At 46.5% G+C, this 21,837-nt stretch overlaps 1 protein-coding gene across 1 annotated transcript in view; it reads left to right on the top strand.

The window, feature by feature from the left end:
• Window positions 1-21,014, top strand: part of cdc40 (cell division cycle 40 homolog (S. cerevisiae)) — a 163,801-nt gene extending 142,787 nt beyond the window's left edge. Inside the window, exons 13-15 of the mRNA XM_055634949.1 lie at window positions 2,781-2,857; window positions 11,465-11,609; window positions 20,313-21,014. Of these exons, the coding sequence (XP_055490924.1) occupies window positions 2,781-2,857; window positions 11,465-11,609; window positions 20,313-20,490 (400 nt within the window). The 3' untranslated portion in view covers window positions 20,491-21,014. The remainder of the gene's footprint in view (window positions 1-2,780; window positions 2,858-11,464; window positions 11,610-20,312) is intronic.
• Window positions 21,015-21,837: the final 823 nt, after the last annotated feature.

Here is a 21,837-nt window from a genome sequence, read left to right as displayed (position 1 = left end):
CCATATCAGATGCAGGCTTCAACCTTCATAAGTGTTCAAGCCATTCGGCCCGTCGAGTCTACTCCGACATCCAATCATGGCTGATCTATCGTTCCCTCTCCTACCTTCTCCCCATAACCCATGCACCCCATACTAATCAAGAATCTATCTATCTCTGCCTTAAAAATATCCTTTGACTTGGCCTCCACAGCCTTGTGTAGCAATGATTTCCACACATTCACCACCCTGTTCGTCACTATTCTAACCAAACTTTCAGAGAATGTATTGCACAGAAGGAGGTAATTAATCCTGGTAAGTAAATCTTTTAACAGTGTTGGGGTGATGTCCCCGTCTTTGCTGGAGATCCATTGCTGTGAATCCTGAAGAGAATATGGGGAGGGGAAGATGTATCTGGTTGTGGAATCACATTGTACCTGGCCACAATGTGCTGGATGCGGAGGGTGGTGAGGTAACATATTACTGGAATCATATGAATTTCATCCAAAATGCATTTGATCAGATTTAAATCGGAGCACTTTCAGACTCTTTTCCGCTCCGTGCCCAAACATTTATTACTTTAAATAATCTCAGTTGCAAAAAGATTTTTGGCATTAATTTCTTAGGTACAGCTGCAGCCCGTTCTCTTGAGATTCCTAAACATGGTCCTTTTTTTTTAAACGCTCCAATGAATTGACATCATCTTTGTCTCTCGTAGCTAACAAATAATTGCAATGGTTCTGTATTGAGATGTTTCGTCATTTCTCCTTTCCTTTCATGGTCTGGTTTAGCATTGAATGTGATCCTCAACTGAATGACATGCCTTTATTCCCTTTACTTTAGTTTCTTAGTTTTAGTTTTAGAGATACAGCGTGGAGGCAGGCCCCTCGGCCCACCGAGTCCGTGCCGACAGGCAATCCCCCGCACATTGACACTATCCTACACAGGGACAATTTACATTTATATCAAGTCATTTAACCTGTGCATCTTTGGAGTGTGGGAGGAAACTAAAGGTCTCAGAGGAAACCCACGCGGTCAGGGGAGAACGTACAAACTCTGTACAGACAGCACCCGTAGTCGGGATCAAACCCGGGTCTCTGGCGCTGTGAGGCAGCAACTCTACCGCTGCGCCTCCGCGCCGCCCCAACCACCGTACTTCTCTATAGTAATAGACAATAGGCGGAGGAGTAGGCCATTCGGCCCTTTGAGCCAGCACCGCCATTCAATGTGATCATGGCTGATCATCCCCAATCAGTACCCCGTTCCTGCCTTCTCCCCATATCCCTGACTCCGCTATCTCTAAGAGCCCTATCTTGCTCTCTCTTGAAAGCATCCAGAGAACCGGCCCCCACCGCCCTCTGAGGCAGAGAATTCCACAGACTCACCACTCTCTGTGAGAAAAAGTGTTTCCTCGTCTCCGTTCTAAATGGCTTACTCCTTATTCATAAACTGTGGCCCCTGGTTCTGGACTCCCCCTGCCTCTAGTGTGCCCAACCCTTAATAATCTTATATGTTTCAATAAGTTTCAATGGAGTTGCTGCATTTAAAATTTAAAAGAAGCTGTTGTTGAGATCTCTTCTTAGATCGTTTATCCTACTCATTCATCACTCTGACATATTGGCTTGTGTACGAGCACACAGTTTATTCCATAAGGGTATTTAGATCACCACACCTTTGCAATCCGGTGAATGAGTTGTCTGAACTTCAACAGAACATAGAACGCAGCACATTGCGGCATAAGAGCTGACCCTTCAGCCCACAGTGTCTGTGCCCAACATGATGCCAAGACCATCGTGTATCTACCCCGCGCATGCCCCATATCCCTCCATTGCCTGCATATCCACAAGTCTCTGAAACGCCATTAACGTGTCTGCTTCAACCACCACCCCTCAGCAGTGTGTTCCACGCACTCACCACCCTCTGTGTGTAAACTTGCCCCGTGCATCTCCTTCATGCTTTATACCTTACTTTAGTTTAGAGAGGTACAGTGTGGAACACCAAGTTGGCACTGACCAGCGATCACCCGTACTCTAGCATGCTGACCGGTTGCATCGTGGCTTGGCTCGGCAACTTGAGCGCCCTCGAGCGGAAAAGATTACAAAAAGTAGTAAACACTGCCCAGTCCATCATCGGCTCTGACCTCCCTACTCATCGAGGGGATCTATCGCAGCCGCTGCCTCAAAAAGGCTGGCAGTATCATCAAGGACCCACACCATCCTGACCACACACTCATCTCCCCGCTACCTTCAGGTAGAAGGTACAGGAGCCTGAAGACTGCAACGTCCAGGTTCAGGAATAGCTACTTCCCCACAGCCATCAGGCTATTAAACTCAACTGAAACAAATCTTTGAACACTAATAGACCATTATCTGTTTATTTGTACTTTATCAGTTTATTTATTGATGTGTGTATATATTAATATAATGGTATATGGACACACTGTATTTATGCCTACTATATTGTATTGTGTTGATTCAAAGCAAGAATGTCATTGTCCTATGTGAGACACATGACAATAAACTCTCTTGACTTGACTTGAGTTCTATCCTGCGCACTAGCGACAGTTGTTTAAACTACAAATCTCCATGTCGTTGGAGTATGGGAGGAAACCGGAGCGTCCGGAAGAAACCCATGCAGTCACAGGAAGAACGTGCAAACTCCGGACAGACAGCATCGACCCCGGGTCTCTGGCGCTGTAAGGTGGCAACTCTACCGCTGCGCCACCAAGCCGGTTTTCGCCTTAAAGCTATTAGAATTGTAAGTCGCTTTCCATGGTCTTACCTGCCTGTGTTGTCATTCTATAGGGACATTCCCGTGGACTTCAAATACATCGCAGAGCCAAGTATGCACTCCATGCCTGCAGTAACATTGTCACCCAATGGTGAGTATTTATCATCTCTCAACTACCTGTGCTGTCCTCAGCTGATAGGCACAACCTTCCTCGTAAACAACTGTGGATCGAATGGATCGGGTCGGGACCGAGCGGAAATGTCCCCCTACCCCTCTTGATTGGGGGTAGGAAGGGGTGTGGAGTGGGGGCAGGAGGGCACTGGAGTCAGGAGAGGAGGGGTCTGGAGTGGGGAGGAAGGATCTGTAGTGGGGAGGAAGGGGGCATGGAGCAGGGGGGTAGATGGTGGTCTAGAGTGGGAGGTAGGTGGTGATATAGAGTGGGGGGTAGATGATATGGAATGGTCTGTAGGTAGTGTCTGCAGTGAGAGTGGGCCTGCAGCGGGTATCAGGGGTTCTTAAATTCTCCAGTATCCGCTCTCCCTTTCTTGTGCTACTCCCCCCCCCCCCCCCCCCCCCCCCCCCCACCTACGGCACCATGTCGCACATCTATTCATTCCACTATCCCGCCTCCTCGCCACTCCCTTTCCCGCCTGACTCCGTCCTGCTATTGAGGGAGTGCAGCGTAGGTTTACAAGGTTAATTCCCGGGATGGCGGGACTGTCATATGCTGAGAGAATGGAGCGGCTGGGCTTGTACACTTCTTCCTCGTGTTCCGGCCATCTTCCATATCACGTCTTTCCGGTCGGTCAGTGGCGGTCGGTGGTTGCAGAATTGGCTTCTTGAGTCGGTCACTGTGGTACAGTTTCTGTCGTCAGCATTGCCCAGGATGCGCCACGTGGAGGCTTCTGCTTGCATCCCTGACTTGTACACTCTGGAGTTTAGAAGGATGAGGGGGCATCTCATTGAGACATATAAGATTATTCAGGATTTGGACACGCTAGAGGCAGGAAACATGTTCCCGATGTTGGGGGGAGTCCAGAACCAGGGGCCACAGTTTAAGAATAAGGGGTAAGCCATTTAGAACGGAGACGAGAAAACACTTTTTCTCACAGAGAGTGGTGAGTCTGTGGAATTCTCTGCCTCAGAGGGCGGTGGAGGCCGGTTCTCTGGATACTTTCAAGAGAGAGCTAGATAGGGCTCTTAAAGATAGCAGAGTAAGGGGATATGGGGGGAAGTCAGGAACAGGGTACTGATTGGCGATGATCAGCCATGATCACATTGGATGGCAGTGCTAGCTCGAAGGGACGAATGGCCTCCTCCTGCACCTATTGTCCATTGTCGATTGTCTCTGGTTTTACATCTCAGGTCAGTAGAAAGAGAAACAGCGTTAACCTTTCAGGACAAAGACTTTAATCAGAAACAGGAAACGTTAGAAACCGAAACCATGTTGCTGTTGATGTCGGAGAGAACTGCAGATGTTGGATAAAATCCAAGGTAGATAAGGGTTGGGTAGATAAGGATAAAATCGAAGGGTAGTAACCAGTAGTAGAAACTCAACTTTAAAAAAAAATGCATTTGCACTTGCTAGCTAGCACTGTGACTAAAAATTGCATTTGCACTTACTAGGGCTAGCAGGACTCAGTGTACTGTGACTTTAAAAATTGTATTTGCACTTGCTAGGGCTAGCAGGACTCGGTGTACTTGGATAGCAACAATGTTGAGAGCAGGACCCCATTGTGACGTCACAGCTGTAAGCACAGGGAAAAAGCAGTTATTTTTTCCAAGTTTCTGCACATTTGTGAACATTTTCATAAATAACTCATGAATGATGCATGAAAGTTTCAGATATGGCGATTTTTGACATGCCCTAAATCTCTATCGGAATATGTAAACATTTCACCGTTAGCGCGTCGTGTTTTTGAGGAGATGTGAAATGCACACGAGCATCACACACACACACACAAATAAATACACATCCAAGATCAGAGTTTTATAAGTATAGAGATAGATTTAGACAGGTACATGAATAGGAAAGGTATGGAGGGATGGACACAAAGTGCTGATGTATCTCAGCGGCGTCAGGCAGCATCTCTGAAGAAACAGGATGGACGATGTTTCAGGTCAGGACCCTTCTTCAGACTGAACGTAGAGGGGAGGGAACCGGAGGTGAGAAAAAAAAGGGTTTAACGGGATATGGTCCGAACACGGGCAAATGGGACTAGTTTAGATGGGGCATCTTAGTCGGCCTGGTTGAGTGGGGGCCGAAGTGCCTGTTTCCAGCCCATAAGACTATAGCCCCATGGTGGAAGACCTGAAACATCAACTCCATATAACCATATAACAATTACAGCACGGAAACAGGCCATCTCGGCCCTACAAGTCCGTGCCGAACAACTTTTTTCCCTTAGTCCCACCTGCCTGCACTCATACCATAACCCTCCATTCCCTTCTCATCCATATGCCTATCCAATTTATTTTTAAATGATACCAACGAACCTGCCGACACCACTTCCACTGGAAGCTCATTCCACACCGCTACCACTCTCTGAGTAAAGAAGTTCCCCCTCATGTTACCCCTAAACTTCTGGCCCTTAATTCTGAAGTCATGTCCTCTTGTTTGAATCTTCCCTATTCTCAAAGGGAAAAGCTTGTCCACATCAACTCTGTCTATCCCTCTCATCATTTTAAAGACCTCTATCAAGTCCCCCCTTAACCTTCTGCGCTCCAGAGAATAAAGACCTAACTTATTCAACCTATCTCTGTAACTTAGTTGTTGAAATCCAGGCAACATTCTAGTAAATCTCCTCTGTACTCTCTCTATTTTGTTGACATCCTTCCTATAATTGGGCGACTAAAATTGTACACCATACTCCAGAATTGACCTCACCAATGCCTTGTACAATTTTAACATTACATCCCAGCTTCTATACTCAATGCTCTGATTTATAAAGGCTAGCATACCAAAAGCTTTCTTTACCACCCTATCTATATGAGATTCCACCTTCAAGGAACTATGCATGGTTATTCCCAGATCCCTCTGTTCAACTGTATTCTTCAATTCCCTACCATTTACCATGTACGTCCTATTTTGATTTGTCCTGCCAAGGTGTAGCACCTCACATTTATCAGCATTAAACTCCATCTGCCATCTTTCAGCCCATTTTTCCAAATGGCCTAAATCACTCTGTAGACTTTGGAAATCCTCTTCATTATCCACAACACCCCCTATCTTGGTATCATCTGCATACTTACTAATCCAATTTACCACCCCTTCATCCAGATCATTGATGTACATGACAAACAACAAAGGACCCAACACAGATCCCTGCAGATCCCTGCAGACCCAACACAGATCTCCAATTCTCCCCCACACTGATGTCGCCCCATCTGCCATTTCCTGCACCTTCTGCTTCTATTTAGAACTTCAAGCATCAGCGGTCATGTTCCCACTCTGCGGTATTATTATTTTGGGATAAGAATCAGAATGTTCCTGCTGATAAGCAAAGAACAAGGATGGGGGTGGGGGGAGGGGAGCAGGAAAGGATGGGAATTGTTTGCAACATAGGAATGTCTCTAGAGCACCATCTGCACCCCTCCCCGCTGCCGAGAAGATGTTGTTACGGTTCGAGCAGCGTACACCGGCAGTTTACACGGATTGCTTATATTATGACTGAGAATAACACATGGGGACACAAGATGTTTTTTTTCACTGTAAATATACATTATTGGAACCAGCTGCAGGAATTTAAATCTTCTGCCACAGGATGTTGTCCAGCTGCAAAGGGTGCAGAGAAGATATACGAGGATGTAAGGTCATATGGGGTAGGAGCAGAATGAGGCCATTCGACCCATCAAGTCTACTCCACCATTCAATCATGGCTGAGCTATCTCTCCCTCCCAATCCCATTCCCCTGCCTTCTCCCCATAACCTCTGACACCTGTACTAATCACAAATCTATCTATCTCTGCCTTAAAAATAATCCCCTGACTAGTCCTCCGCAGTCTTCTGTGGCAAAGAATTCCACAGATTCACCACCCTCTGACTAAAGAAGTTTCTCCTCATATCCTTCCTAAATCAATGTCCTTTAATGTGAGGCTGTGACCTCTAGTCCTAGACTCTCCAACTAGTGGAAACATCCGCTCCACATCCACTATCCAGGCCAGGACTTGAGGGTGTGAGCTGTAGGGAGAGGTTGAGTAGGCTGGGTCTCTATCCCTTGGGGCGTAGGGGGATGAGAGGTGATGTTATAGAGATGTATAAAATCATGAGAGGAATAGATGGGGTAGATACACAGTTTCTTGCCCAGATTAGGAGAATCGAGGACCAGAGGACATAGGTTTAAGGTGAAGGGGAAAAGATTCAATAGTAATCTGAGGGGTAACTTTTTTCACACGAAGGGTGGTGGGCGCATGGAACATAGAAACATAGAAACATAGAAATTAGGTGCAGGAGTAGGCCATTCGGCCCTACGAGCCTGCACTGCCATTCAATATGATCATGGCTCGAGATCTAACTCCCTCCGCCAGAGCCCAGCCTGTGAATGTGGAGCAGAACAGGCAGCCAACCATGTCATCTCTGGGTGCCCGCTCTACCACCCACCAAATGGAGCTGTGTCAGGGCCTGGCAGATATTGACGCCCACAGAGACAACAACCTGGCTGCTCAACACCCGGCTCGAGATCTAACTATTCATAGAAACATAGAAATAGAAATTAGGTGCAGGAGTAGGCCATTCGGTCCTTCGAGCCTGCACCGCCATTCAATATGATCATGGCTGATCATCCAACTCAGTATCCCGTACCTGCCTTCTCTCCATACCCCCTGATCCCCTTAGCCACAAGGGCTACATCTAACTCCCTCTTAAATATAGCCAATGAACTGTCCTCGACTACCCTCTGCGGCAGAGAGTTCCAGAGATTCACCACTCTCTGTGTGAAAAAAGTTCTTCTCATCTCAGTTTTAAAGGATTTCCCCCTTATCCTTAAGCTGTGACCCATTGTCCTGGACTTCCCCAATATCAGGAGCAATCTTCCTGCATCTAGCCTGTCCAACCCCTAAAGAATTTTGTAAGTTTCTATAAGATCCCCTCTCAATCTCCTAAATTCTAGAGAGTATAAACCAAGTCTATCCAGTCTTTCTTCATAAGACAGTCCTGACATCCCAGGAATCAGTCTGGTGAACCTTCTCTGCACTCCCTCTATGGCAATGGAACGAGCTGCCAGAGGAGGTAGATGTGGCTGGGACCATCACAACGTTTAAGAACGTTGGACAGGTACATGGATAGGACAGGTTTGGAGGGATATTGGCTAAATGCTGGCAGATGGGACTAGTGTAGATGGGACATGTTGGCCGGTGTGGGCAGGTTGGGCTGAAGGGCCTGTTTCCACGCTGTCTATGACTCTAAGAATCTGCTACCTAACCTGACAACTGTTGATAGACACAAAGTGCTGGAGTAATACAGCGGGTCAGACAGCATCTTTGGAGAAAAAGGATGGGTGATTCGGGTCATGAATGACAGTTTGAGGGAGGGACCTGACCCAAATCGTCACCCATTGGTTTTCTGTACAGAGATGCTGCCTGACCTGCTGAGTTACTCCAGCACTTTGTGTCTATATCAGTATAAACCAGCTTCTGCAGTTCCTTTTATAGATAGCAGAGTCAGGGGATATGGGGAGAAGGCAGGAACGGGGTACTGATTGTGGATGATCAGCCATGATCACATTGAATTTACAGTGCTGGTTTGAAGGGCCGAATGGCCTACTCCTGCACCTATTGTCTATTGTCTTTCTTCACACTTACAGTGCTGTTATTTTTCTTCTGTAAAGACACGAGGACCAAATATAAATTCCTTTCATCTGAGATGCTGGTGATTGTAGATCATAGATTGTTCCAAAGACAATTTCATCCATGAAACTAAAAACTAAATGCATGTTGCGTCGAAGTACAAAATTCCATGACTCGCTCAAGTGGACTAATTTTTGGGGGAAAATGGCATTTTCCGTCTCCATCTGATTTGAGGAAGGACAGCTTAGCTATTGAGGCAGTGCAGCGTAGGTTCACGAGGTTAATCCCCGGGATGGTGGAACTGTCATATGAAAAAAGATGGAAAGAATGGCCTCCTCCTGCACCTATTCACTGGAATTTAGATAATTATAGAAAAGTATACAATTATAAAAGGACTGGACAAGCGAGATGCAGGAGAAATGTTCCCAACGATGGGGGAGTCCAGAACCAAGATACAAGATACATTTATTTGTCACATGTGCCAGATGGCACAGTGAAATGAGATTACCGTACAGCCATACACTAAAAATAAAGAATACAACACATGATAGAGTTCAACATAAAAACATCCCCACACAGTAGAATCAAAGTTTCCCCACTGTGAGGGAATGCACCAAAGTCAGTCATCTTCCTCTAATGGGGCCAGGGGCCACAGTCTAAGAGGTCACAACCAGGGGCCACAGTCTAAGAATAAAGGGGAGGCCATTTACAATTGAGACGAGAAAAAACTTTTTCACCCAGAGAGTTGTGAATTTGTGGAATTCTCTGCCACAGAGAGCAGTGGAGGCCAAGTCACTGGATGAATTTAAAAGAGAGTTAGATGGAGCTCTGGGGGCTAGTGGAGTCAAGGGGTTTGGGGAGAAGGCAGGCATGGGTTACTGATTGTGGATGATCGGCTATGATCACAATGAATGGCGGTGCTGACTCGAAGGGACGAATGGCCTCCTCCTGCACCTATTGTCCATGTTTCCATCTCACATATTTCCCCCGTACAATTTTCTGAGCCTCTACTTGCCGTGAATGTTTTCAGAGATCTCCACCCTCAGTAACATCCTCCTTCATATCTTTTGTTCCCCCGGCTGCAAGATAGAAACTGCCTTGTGAATCTGACAAGATGCAGATCTCGAGCAAGTGCCCGAGAAACACGGCAGCTCAGACACCGTCTGTGGAGGGAATGGACAGGCGACGTTTTGGGTCAGGAGCCTTCTTCAGACTGATGGATCGGTCTGTTACGGTTTGGGATTGAGTCTGACGGAGGGCCCCAACCCAAACAGTCACTTTCGTTTTTTTTTAATAGTTTTAGAGATACAGCGCGGAAACAGACCCTTCGGCGCACTAAGTCCGCTCCGAATAGCGATCCCCGCACACTGACACTATCCTGTAAACACACACACAAGGGACAATTTACATTTACACAAAGCCAATTAACCCACAAACATGTACGTCTTTGGAGTGTGGGAGGAAACGGGTGCACCCGGAGAAAACCCACGTGGTCACGGGGAGAACGTACAAACTCTGTACAGACAGCGCCTGTAGTCGGGATCGAACCCGGGTCTCTAGCGCTGCAGGCGCTGTAAGGCAGCAACTCTACCGCTGTGCCATATCCCATGTCCAATCCCTCCACATGTGCTGCCTGATCCAGCACTTGGTGTTTGGTCCAAGATTCCAGCATCTGCAGCTCCTTGTGTCATCAATCTACAGATCTTCTTTGTGTGGAGCTGCATCACAGCTCGCATCCCAACGCACTGTGACTGGATGCCAGTAAAGTAACGAGAACTATTCATAGTAGAATAACCTCTATAGAAGGGGGTAAAAAAACTCCGACAGCTATGGTTCACCTGCACTCCCTCCAACCTCAACTAATGCATCCGTTGTTCCAGGTGTCAACTTGGCGATCGTTTGCTACAACACCTTCCGCTCAGCTGGCAATAACCAACCTGATCTCCAGGTGGCTCAGCACTTCAACTCTCCCCCTCCCATTCTGAATCCGACCTTTCTGTCCTGGGCCTCCACCTTTGCCAGAGTGAGGTCCAGCGCAAATTAGAGGTGTTCATATTTTGCTTGGGCAGTTTACAACCCAGTGGTATGAACATTGACTTCCCGAATTTCAGATAGTCCCTTGCTTTCTCCCTCCTTCCCCTCCCCCTTCCCAGCTCTCCCACAGCCCACTATCTCCACCTCTTCCTTTCTTTTTCTCTGTGCCCCCCCCCCCCCCCCTCCCCGATATCAGTCTGAAGAAGGGTCTCAAACTGAAATGTTGCCTATTTCTTCTCTCCATAGTTGCTGCCTTACCTGCTGAGTTCATCCAGCATCTTTGTGTACCTAAAAAACTCAGATACTCCTTCTGAATCAAATCTATTTGCTATTGAGGGAGTGCAGCGTAGGTTCACAAGGTTAATTCCCGGGATGGCGGGACTGTCATATTCTGAGAGAATGGAGCAGCTGGGCTTGTACACTCTGGAATTTAGAAGGATGAGAGGGTATCATATTGAAACATATAAGATTGTTAAGGGTTTGGACACGCTAGAGGCAGAAAACATGTTCCCGATGTTGGGGGAGTCCAAAACCAGGGGCCACAGTTTAAGAACAAGGGGTAAGCCATTTAGAACGGAGACGAGGAAACACTTTTTCACACAGAGAGTGGTGAGTCTGTGGAATTCTCTGCCTCAGTGGGCGGTGGAGGCAGGTTCTCTGGATACTTTCAAGAGAGAGCTAGATAGGGCTCTTAAAGATAGCGGAGTCAGGGGATATGGGGAGAAGGCAGGAACGGGGTACTGATTGGGGATGATCAGCCATGATCACATTGAATGGCGGTGCTGGCTCGAAGGGCCGAAGGGCCTACTCCTACACCTATTGTCTATTGTCTACCTAGATTGCAGAAATTATACTGGGATTCTAAATGTTAACGTGTGTCAATCTGATGAACTGTTGCACAAATAATGGATTTAATTATTGTCTCTTGCTTTTTGTACAGGCAAGTGGCTGGCATGTCAATCAATGGATAATCAAATTTTAATCTTTGGAGCTCAAAACAGATTCCGACTGAACAAGAAGAAGATCTTTAAGGGCCACATGGTGGCTGGTTATGCCTGTCAGGTGGATTTTTCTCCTGATATGAGGTGAGTTTATGGAATATCGATTTAATTTCTGATTTGTTATTACTTTTAATTAATACTTTTCAAATTTGAAGTATTGTGTGCAGTTCTGGTCGCCACATTATAGGAAATTCATAGGTTCTAGGAGCAGAATTGGGCCATTCGACCCATCAAATCTACTCCGCCATTCAATCATTGGCTGATCTATCTCTCCCTCTGAACCCCATTCTCCTGCCTTCTCCCCGTAAACCCCTGACCCCCATACTAATCAAGAATCTGTCAATCTCCACCCTAAAAATATCCATTGACTTGGCCTCCACAGCCTGCTGTGGCAATGAATTCCACAGATTCACTACCCTCTGACTTAACAAATATTCCTCCTCATCTCCTTTCTGAATTTAGGATGTGGAGGCAGTGTGCAGTTATCAGGATGTTGCCTGAATTAGGCTGTGTTAATGTCCTTCTGCAGTTGTACAGAGCCGAATGAGACCACACCTGGAGTATTGTGTGCAGTTTTTGTCCCCCTAAATTGAGGAAGGACATTCTTGCTATTGAGGGAGTGCAGTGTAGGTTTACAAGGTTAATTCCCAGGATGGCGGGACTGTCATATGCTGAGAGAATGGAGCGGCTGGGCTTGTACACTCTGGAGTTTAGAAAGATGAGAAGGGATCTCATTGAAACATATAAGATTGCTAAGCTCTTGGACACACTAGAGGCAGGAAACATGTTCCCGATGTTCGGGGAGTCCAGAACCAGGGGCCACAGTTTAAGAATAAGGAGTAAGCCATTTAGAAAGGAGACGAGGAAATACTTTTTCTCACAGAGCGTTGTGAGTCTGTAGGGTTCTCTGGATGCTTTCAAGAGAGAGTTAGATAGGGGTCTTAAAAATAACGGAGTCAGGGGATTTAGGGAGAAGGCAGGAACAGGAAACTGATTGTGGATGATCAGCCATGATCACATTGAATGGCGGTGCTGGCTCGAAGGGCCAAATGGCCTACTTGTGCACCTATTGTCTAGGTGCACCTAACAACAAGAGGTTGGGTGGAATTGGATTGTTTTCTCAGGAATGCCGGTGGCTGAGGGGAGACCTTTTCTCTGCTTCTCATATAACATTATGAGAAGCAGAGAAAAGGTAGACAGTCAGAAGCTTTAAGGTGAGAGAGGCAAAGTCCGATGAGGCTGCATCATAACTTCATGCTCTTATACTCAGTGCCATGATCAATGACCTGGGAATTGTTGGTGTCTGAGTATTTAGTTTGGAGATACAGCGATCAGTTAGTTTGGAGATACATGCTGACCAGCGATCCCCGCACATTAACACTATCCCACACCCAGAAGGGACAGTTTACATTTATAGAAACATAGGAACAGAGAAAATATGTGCAGGAGGAGACCATTCGGGCCTTCGAGCCAGCACCGCCATTCATTGTGATCATGGCTGATCGTCCCCAATCAATAACCCGTGCCTGCCTTCTCCCCATATCCCTTGACTCCACTAGCCCCTAGAGCTCTATCTAACTCTCTCTGAAATCCATCCAGTGACTTGGCCTCCACTGCCCTCTGTGGCAGGGAATTCCACAAAAGTTACAGAGAAAGGTTGAACAAGATAGGTCTTTATTCTTTGGAGCGCTGAAGGTTAAGGGGGGGGACTTGATAGAGGTCATTAAAATTATGATAGGGATAGACAAAGTTGACATGGATAAGCTTTTTCCATTGAGAGTAGGGAAGATTCAAACAAGAGGACATGATTCAAACAGACATGATTTGAGAATTAAGGGACAAAAGTTTAGGGGTAACATGAGGGGGAACTTCTTTACTCAGAGAGTGGTAGCTGTGTGGAATGAGCTTCCAGTGGAAGTGGTGGAGGCAGGTTCGATTTTATCATTAAAAAATAAATTGGATAGGTATATGGACGGGAAAGGAATGGAGGGTTATGGTCTGAGTGCAGGTAGATGGGACAAGGTGAGAGTAAGTGTTCGGCACGGACTAGAAGGGCCGAGATGGCCTGTTTCATAGAGCATTTCATAGAAAATATGTACAGGAGGAGGCCATTTGGCCCTTCGAGCCAGCACCGCCATTCATTGTGATCATGGCTGATCGTCCCCTATCAATAACCTGTGCCTGCCTTCTCCCCATATGCCTTGACTCCACTAGCCCCTAGAGCTCTATCTAACTCTCTCTTAAATCCATCCAGTGACTTGGCCTCCACTGCCCTCTGGCATGGAATTCCATAAATTCACAACTGTGGGTGAAAAACGTTTTTTCTCACCTCAGTCTTAAATGACCTCCCCTTTATTCTAAGACTGTGGCCCCTGGTTCTGGACTTGTCCAACATTGGGAACATTTTTCCTGCATCTAGCTTGTCCAGTCCTTTTATAATTTTATATGTTTTTATAAGATTTCCCCTCATCCTTCTAAACTCCAGTGAATACAAGCCTAGTCTTTTCAATCTTTCCTCATATGGCGGTCCCGCCATCCCAGGGATCAATCTCGTGAACCTACTCTGCACTGCCTCAATCACAAGGATGTCCTTCCTCAAATTAGGAGACCAAAACTGTACACAATACTCTGGATGTGGTCTCACCAGAGCCCTATACAACTGCAGAAGAACCTCTTTACTCCTATACTGAAATCCTCTTGTTATGAAGGCCAACATTCCATTAGCTTTCTTCACTGCCTGCCTTCAGAGTGACCACCGGTGTACAAGGACGCCCAGGTCTCGCTGCACCTCCCCCTCACCTAACCTAACCCCATTGAAATAATAATCTGCCCCCCTGTAAGTTTCCATGCTGTAATTGTTATATGGTTATATGTGGACCATTTGTGGGGGTAGTTGACCACACTAATAACCGAGGGTCATGCTCACAGGCGTAATGGGATGGAGATGACAGATGCCCACACCCCCTGAGAGACATTAGTCAACAAGATTGGCTTTTAAAGCAATCTATTAATTATGCGGTTTGATGTCATTCCATGCACTGGCATTTTATTCCAACATTTATTTAATTCTTTGAATGCAAAAGGTAGTGGGACTCACGCCCACGTCAGTAGATTAATATTCCACAGTCTGGATATCACAAGAAATTTGAAGCACAATGTGTTGTTTGTGTGGAATTGTCTGAATAATCGACTGTGAGCTGCCGCTGACAGGAACAAATGTGGTCATGACACAAATAATAGCTGCATGAGTAATCAAACTTGGAAGGTGTTAGCAAAATGCCGGTGAGATGTTACTTTGAACATCCAACTTTAACTGATAAGGAGACACAAGAAACTTCAGATGCTGAAATCTTGAGCAAAACACAAAGTAACTTGGATCATAAGCTGCAACGGGTGCAGAAGAGATTGGCGACAATGTTGGCAGGGGCAGGCTAGGACTCTATTCCTTGGAGCGCAGGAGGATGAGGGCTGATTTTATAGAGGTGTACAACATAATCAGTGGAATAGATCGGATAAACGCACAGAGTCTCTTGCCAATAGTAGGGGAATCGAGGGCCAGAGGTTTAAGTTGAGGGGGGGGGGAAGAGGAACCTGAGGAATTACTTTTTCATGTAAAGGGTGGTGGGTGTATGGATCAAGATGCCGGAGGATGTAGTTGAGGCACAGCGTTTAAGAAGCATTTAGATAGGTTTAGAGGGATGTGGGCAGGAGGAATGAGTGTAGGTGGAGCATGTTAGTCAGCGTGGGCACGTTGGACAGAAGGGCCAGTTACCACGCTGTATGACTCTTTCTCAATGAAGTCAAAGTCAAGGTCAAAGTCAAAGTAAATTTTATTTGTCACATACACCCGAAGGTGCAGTGATATGAATTTGCCAGCAGCGATACACTTAAAAAGAACACACAATACACAATAAAATTTAACACAAACATCCACCACAGTATTCTTCACTGTGGTGGAAGGCAACAAAGTTCAGTTAGTCCCCCTCCTTTGTTCACCCGTGGTCGGGGCCACGGACGGCGCGATGTACAGACCCTCTCGTCGGGATGATCCAAACTCCGACATCAGGACGGTCAAACACACTCCGCGGCTTGTAGTCACTTTCCTACCGGAGACCGCGGCTCCAGGATGTTGTAGGCCGCAGGCCAGCGGTCGGAGCTATTCCCCGGCGATCCCCGGCAAGGGACCCCAGACTCCGGACGGTAAATCCACGCCACGCCCGCGGCTAGAAGCTCCGCACACCACAGCTCCATGAGCAGCAGTTGTAGGCTGAACCAGGGATGCCCTCATTACACAAGTGGCAGCACGCACAGCAAACACTTCTATGTACATTGGCAGTAAATTGATGGATTGAAAGATGCGCCATGGAAACAACCCTTTGTTCCACCATGTTGACCAGAGAGTTTAGTTTAGTTTATTTTTGTGACGTGTACCAAAGTACAGTGAAAAGATAGTTTGCCTGCTATACAGTCAAAAAAAAAAACTATACATGATTACAATTAAGCCATCCACATGGACAGATACAGGATACAGGGTGTATCGTTTAGTGAAATAAGCATTTAAAAGAGTGGAGCGATTGTAATGTATGATTGCAGATCCTCTTCTGGGATCGACAACAACGAATCAACACACCCGTTCACACTGGATCTATATTATCCCACTTTCATATCTATTCCTGAAGCACTTGGACTCATTTACAGAGGCCATTTAACAGTAGACAATAGGTGCAGGAGTAGGCCATTCGACCATTTAAGCCAGCACAGCCATTCAATGTGATCATGGCTGATCATCCCCAATCAGTACCCCATTCCTGCTTTCTCCCCATATTGCCTGACTCTGCTATCTTTAAGAGCCCCGCTTGAAAGCATCCAGAGAACCGGCCTCCTCCGCCCTCTGAGGCAGAGAATTCCACAGACTCGTTCCACAGGCTCTGAGAGTGGGTGGTTTGTAGTGGGTTGCACAGTGGTACAGCTGTAAAGTTGCTGCCTTACAGCACCGAGGGTTCGGGTTCAATCCTGACTACGGGTGCTGTCTGCACGGACTTTGTACCTTCTCTCTGTGACCACAAGGGTTTCCTCCAGGTGATCGGGTTTCCTCACACACTCCAGACGCGCGGGGGGTTTGTAGGTTAATTGGCTTCTGTAAATTGTAAATTGTCCCTAGTTTGTCGGATAGTGTTAGTGTATGGGGTGATTGCTGTTCAGCATTGGACTCATTCTTGCTATTGAGGGAGTGCAGCATGTAGGTTTACAAGGTTAATTCCCAGGATGGCGGGACTGTCATATGCTGAGAGATTGGAGCAGCTGGGCTTGTACACTCTGGAGTTTAGAAGGATGAGGGGATTTTTTGAGGATGTGACAAGTAAAATGGATGAAGGGATGCCAGTGGATGTAGTGTATCTAGACATAGAAACATAGAAATTAGGTGCAGGAGTAGGCCATTCGGCCCTTCGAGCCTGCACCGCCATTCAATATGATCATGGCTGATCATCCAACTCAGTATCCCGTACCTGCCTTCTCTCCATACCCCTGATCCCCTTAGCCACAAGGGCCACATCTAACTCCCTATTAAATATAGCCAATGAACTGGCCTCAACTACCCACTGTGGCAGTGAGTTCCAGAGATTCACCACTCTCTGTGTGAAAAAAGTTCTCCTCATCTCGGTTTTAAAGGATTTCCCCTTTATCCTTAAGCTGTGACCCCTGGTGACATGGTATTGGGGGTCTTCCTGCATCTGTGTCCACCCCTGCATTTTGTTGTCTCTGTACTGTACACTGATCTTCTAAATTGACAGTATAAACCATTCCATCTCTTTCTTCATAAGACATCCTGACATGGAATCAGTCTGGGTGATTGGAAAGCATGTCCCCCAGGAAGCAAAGAGTAGGAGGGGAGACGGTCCTTTTCAGAATGGAAGGCAGTTGGCAGATAGAAGCAAGAGTAGGAGTAAACGGGTCCTTTTTCAGAATGGCAGGCAGGCTCAGTGCAAGGGACCCTGGGACCCCAGCTGTTTACAATATATATTAATGATTTGGACGAGGGAATTGAATGCAACATCTCCAAGTTTGCGGATGACACAAAGCTGGGGGGCAGTGTTAGCTGTGAGGAGGATGCTAAGAGGCTGCAAGGTGACTTGGATAGGCTGGGTGTGTGAGCAGATGCATGGCAGATGCAGTATAATGTGGATAATGTGAGGTTATCCACTTTGGTGGCAAAAACAGGAAAGTAGACTATTATCTGAATGGTGGCCGATTAGGAAAAGGGGAGATACAAGAGACCTGGGTGTCATGGTACACCAGTCATTGAAAGTAGGCATGCAGGTACAGCAGGCAGTGAAGAAAGCGAATGGTATGTTAGCATTCATAGCAAAAGGATTTGAGTATAGGAGCAGGGAGGTTCTACTGCAGTTGTACAGGGTCTTGGTGAGACCACACCTGGAGTATTGCGTACAGTTTTGGTTTCCTAATCTGAGGAAAGACATTCTTGCCATAGAGGGAGTGCAGAGAAGGTTCACCAGACTGATTCCTGGGATGGCAGGACTTTCATATGAAGAAAGACTGGATAGACTCGGCTTGTACTCGCTAGAATTTAGAAGATTGAGGGGGGATCTTATAGAAACTTACAAAATTCTTAAGGGGTTGGATAGGCTAGATGCAGGAAGATTGTTCCCGATGTTGGGGAAGTCCAGAACAAGGGGTCACAGTTTAAGGATAAGGGGGTAATCTTTTAGGACCGAGATGAGAAAAACATTTTTCACACAGAGAGTGGTGAATCTGTGGAATTCTCTGTCACAGAAGGTAGTTGAGGCCAGTTTATTGGCTATATTTAAGACGGAGTTAGATGTGGCCCTTGTGGCTAAAGGGATCAGGGGGTATGGAGAGAAGGCAGGTACAGGATACTGAGTTGGATGATCAGCCATGATCATATTGAATGGTGGTGCAGGCTCGAAGGGCCGAATGGCCTACTCCTGCACCTATTTTCTATGTGTCTATGTTTCCAAGTAGGAGTGAACGGGTCCTTTTCAGAATGGCAGGCAGTGGCTAGTGGAGTGCCGCAAGGCTCGGTGTTGGGGCCGCAACTGTTTACCATATATATTAATGATTTGGAAGAGGGAATTAGCAGCAACACTAGCAAGTTTGCAGATGACACAAAGCTGGGTGGCAGTGTGAGCTGTGAAGAGGATATTAGGAGGTTGCAGTGTGACCTGGACAGGTTGAGTTAGTGGGCAGATGCGTGGCAGATGCAGTATAATATAGATAAATGTGAGGTTATCCACTTTGGTGGCAAAAACAAGGGGGCAGATTGTTATCTCAATGGGGTTAGGTTAGGTAAGGGGGAGGTACAGCGAGACCTGGTCGTCCTTGTACACTGGTCACTGAAAGTTGGCGTGCAGGTACAGCAGGCAGTGAAGAAAGCTAATGGAATGTTGGCCTTCATAACAAGAGGATTTCAGTATAGGAGCAGAGAGGTTCTTCTGCAGTTGTATAGGGCTCTGGTGAGACCACATCTAGAGTATTGTGTACAGTTTTGGTCTCCTAATTTGAGGAAGGTCATCCTTGTGATTGAGGCAGTGCAGTGTAGGTTCACGAGATTGATCCCTGCGATGGCGGGACTGTCATATGAGTAAAGATTGAAAAGACTAGGCTTGTATTCACTGGAGTTTAGAAGGATGAGGGGGGTCTTATAGAAACATACAAAATTATAAAAGGACTGGACAAGCTAGATGCAGGAAAAATGTTCCCAATGTTGGGCGAGTCCAGAACCAGAGGCCACACAGTCTTAGAATAAAGGGGAGGTCATTTAAGACTGAAGTGAGAAAAACTTTTTCTCCCAGAGAGTTGTGAATTTGTGGAATTCCCTGCCACAGAGGGCAGTGGAGGCCAAGTCACTGGATGGATTCAAGAGAGAGTTAGATAGAGCACTAGGGGCTAGTGGAGTCAAGGGATATGGGAAGAAGGCAGGCATGGGTTATTGATAGGGGACGATCAGCCATGATCACAATGAATGGCGGTGCTGGCTCAAACGGCCGAATGGCCTCCTCCTGCACCTATTTTCTATGTTTCTATCTCATTGAAATATAAGATTGTTAAGGGCTTGGACACGCTAGAGGCAGGAAACATGTTCCCGATGTTGGGGGAGTCCAGAACCAGGGGCCACAGTTTTAGAATAAGGAGTAAGCCATTTAGAACGGAGATGAGGAAACACTTTTTCTCACAGAGAGTGGTGAGTCTGTGGAATTCTCTGCCTCAGAGGTCGGTGGAGGCAGGTTGTCTGGATGCTTTCACGAGAGAGCTAGATAGGGCTCTTAAAAATAGCTGAGTCAGGGGATATGAGGAGAAGGCAGGAACGGGGTACTGATTGGGGATGATCAGCCATGATCACATTGAATGGCGGTGCTGGCTCGAAGGGCCGAATGGCCTACTCCTGCACCTGTTGTCTATTGTCATTGGGCCAAAGAACCTGTTTTCAAGCTGTACTTTTAAAGTCTAAAAGGAAAAGGGAGGAAACCAGGAGCAAACGCACACAGTGACAGGGAGAACATGCAAACTCCACACGGGCAGTGGCCAAGATTAGGATTGAGCCCAGATCACTAATCCTTAAGAGGCAGCAGCTACTGTGTCGCCTAATAAACCAAAGCAAACAAAAACATGAGGAATAAATCTTAAACAAGGTATAAGCATTGTTTGATTCTTGGTGAGTTGAGAAGTGTGTCACCTTGCGATCGCCATTCTCATGTTGCCAGTGCAGCCTCCGCTTTGCCTTCTAATCCCCGTCTTCTGTTTGAGCAGCTACGTCGCTTCGGGTGACGCCGACGGCAAGCTGAACATCTGGGACTGGAAGACGACCAAACTGTACAGCAGGATCAAGGCCCACGACAAGGTGTGCATCAGCGCCATCTGGCACCCCCACGAAACCTCCAAAGTCATCACGTGTGGCTGGGACGGCCAGATCAAACTGTGGGACTGAAGCCACTTCCTGCTGGAATCTCCCCCGATATCCCTGGCACCAGCGCACACTCGAGAAGCGGCCTTGAACTCCTGCGATAAGTGCTTTTGCAGACACCTGCCTCGTGGCTAAAGCCGCTCACTCTCTCAAGAAAAAAAACTGGGCTAGAAGCTTCGAGACTAGTATTTTATAATTGAATAGCCTTCAACAGCCAAAAAAAAAAACTTCAGTACTGTGTTAAAATTACCCCGTTATTTTGAATTTGTGTTGCTCTGAGGATGCAGATTCAAATTGGAAGGGGCAAGATAAAGGATGATTTTGAACACATGACTCTTCTAAAGTCGTTTGATGTAAAGAACACAACTATCATGCAGTGTTTCTTTCGGGCCAAGGCAGTCAAAGATCCCCGGAGATTTGCGGTATCTTCAAAGAATCTACTGTCCTTTTATTATTCAATGCAGTCGCTGCTTGCGACTGGCTAAATGAACCTTGGGGGCACCATTCCCTTGTATTACAGCGCAGTGTGTTATTAAATGGAAAATAGATTATGCCTACAGACTTATTAATTAAATAGCAACTTGCAATTCAGAAATGGTTCATTTCTGCAGTACAGTTGTCAAAGCTCCACCAATTTACAGAGAAATGTAGTCATCTTACTTGTCAAGCCGTTATATCTCATCGATGAAATTGAATATATCGTTCAGGAATTGGAGGTTTTGACTGTTTCATAGAAACATTCGGCCCTTCGAGCCTGCACCATTCGCCATTCAATATGATCATGGCTGATCATCTAACTCAGTATCCTGTACCTGCCTTCTCTCCATACCCCCTGATCCCTTTAGCCACAAGGGCCACATCTAACTCCCTCTTAAATATAGCCAATGAACTGGCCTCAACTGCATTCTGTGGCAGAGAATTCCACAGATTCACCACTCTGTGTGAAAAATGTTTTTCTCATCTCGGTCCTAAAAGATTTCCCCCTTATCCTTAAACTGACCCCTTGTTCTGGACTTCCCCAACATCGGGAACAATCTTCCTGCATCTAGCCTGTCCGACCCCTTAAGAATTTTGTAAGTTTCTATAAGATCCCCCCTCAACCTTCAATATTAAGTTTCAAGACTTAATATTTACCATAGGATTACAGTTTTGCAGCTTTTAATTGATTCGTTCCTTTCTATTGCAAACTTAATGGAATCCTAATTACAAACTTGCACATTTGGCCTTCAATAGGACGGCAGCGGTAGAGCTGCTGCCTCACAGCGCCAGAGCTCCCGGTTCAATCCTGACCGCGGGTGCTGTCTGTACGGAGTTTGTACCTTTCTCCCTGTGTCCTGCCTGGGTTTTCTCCCGAGATCTTCGATTTCCTCC

This window comes from Leucoraja erinacea, chromosome 5 (assembly GCF_028641065.1).
Source record: "Leucoraja erinacea ecotype New England chromosome 5, Leri_hhj_1, whole genome shotgun sequence".
NCBI lineage: Eukaryota > Metazoa > Chordata > Chondrichthyes > Rajiformes > Rajidae > Leucoraja > Leucoraja erinaceus.
Note: the sequence above shows the minus strand (reverse complement) of the source record. Positions and strands in the feature narration are given on the sequence as shown.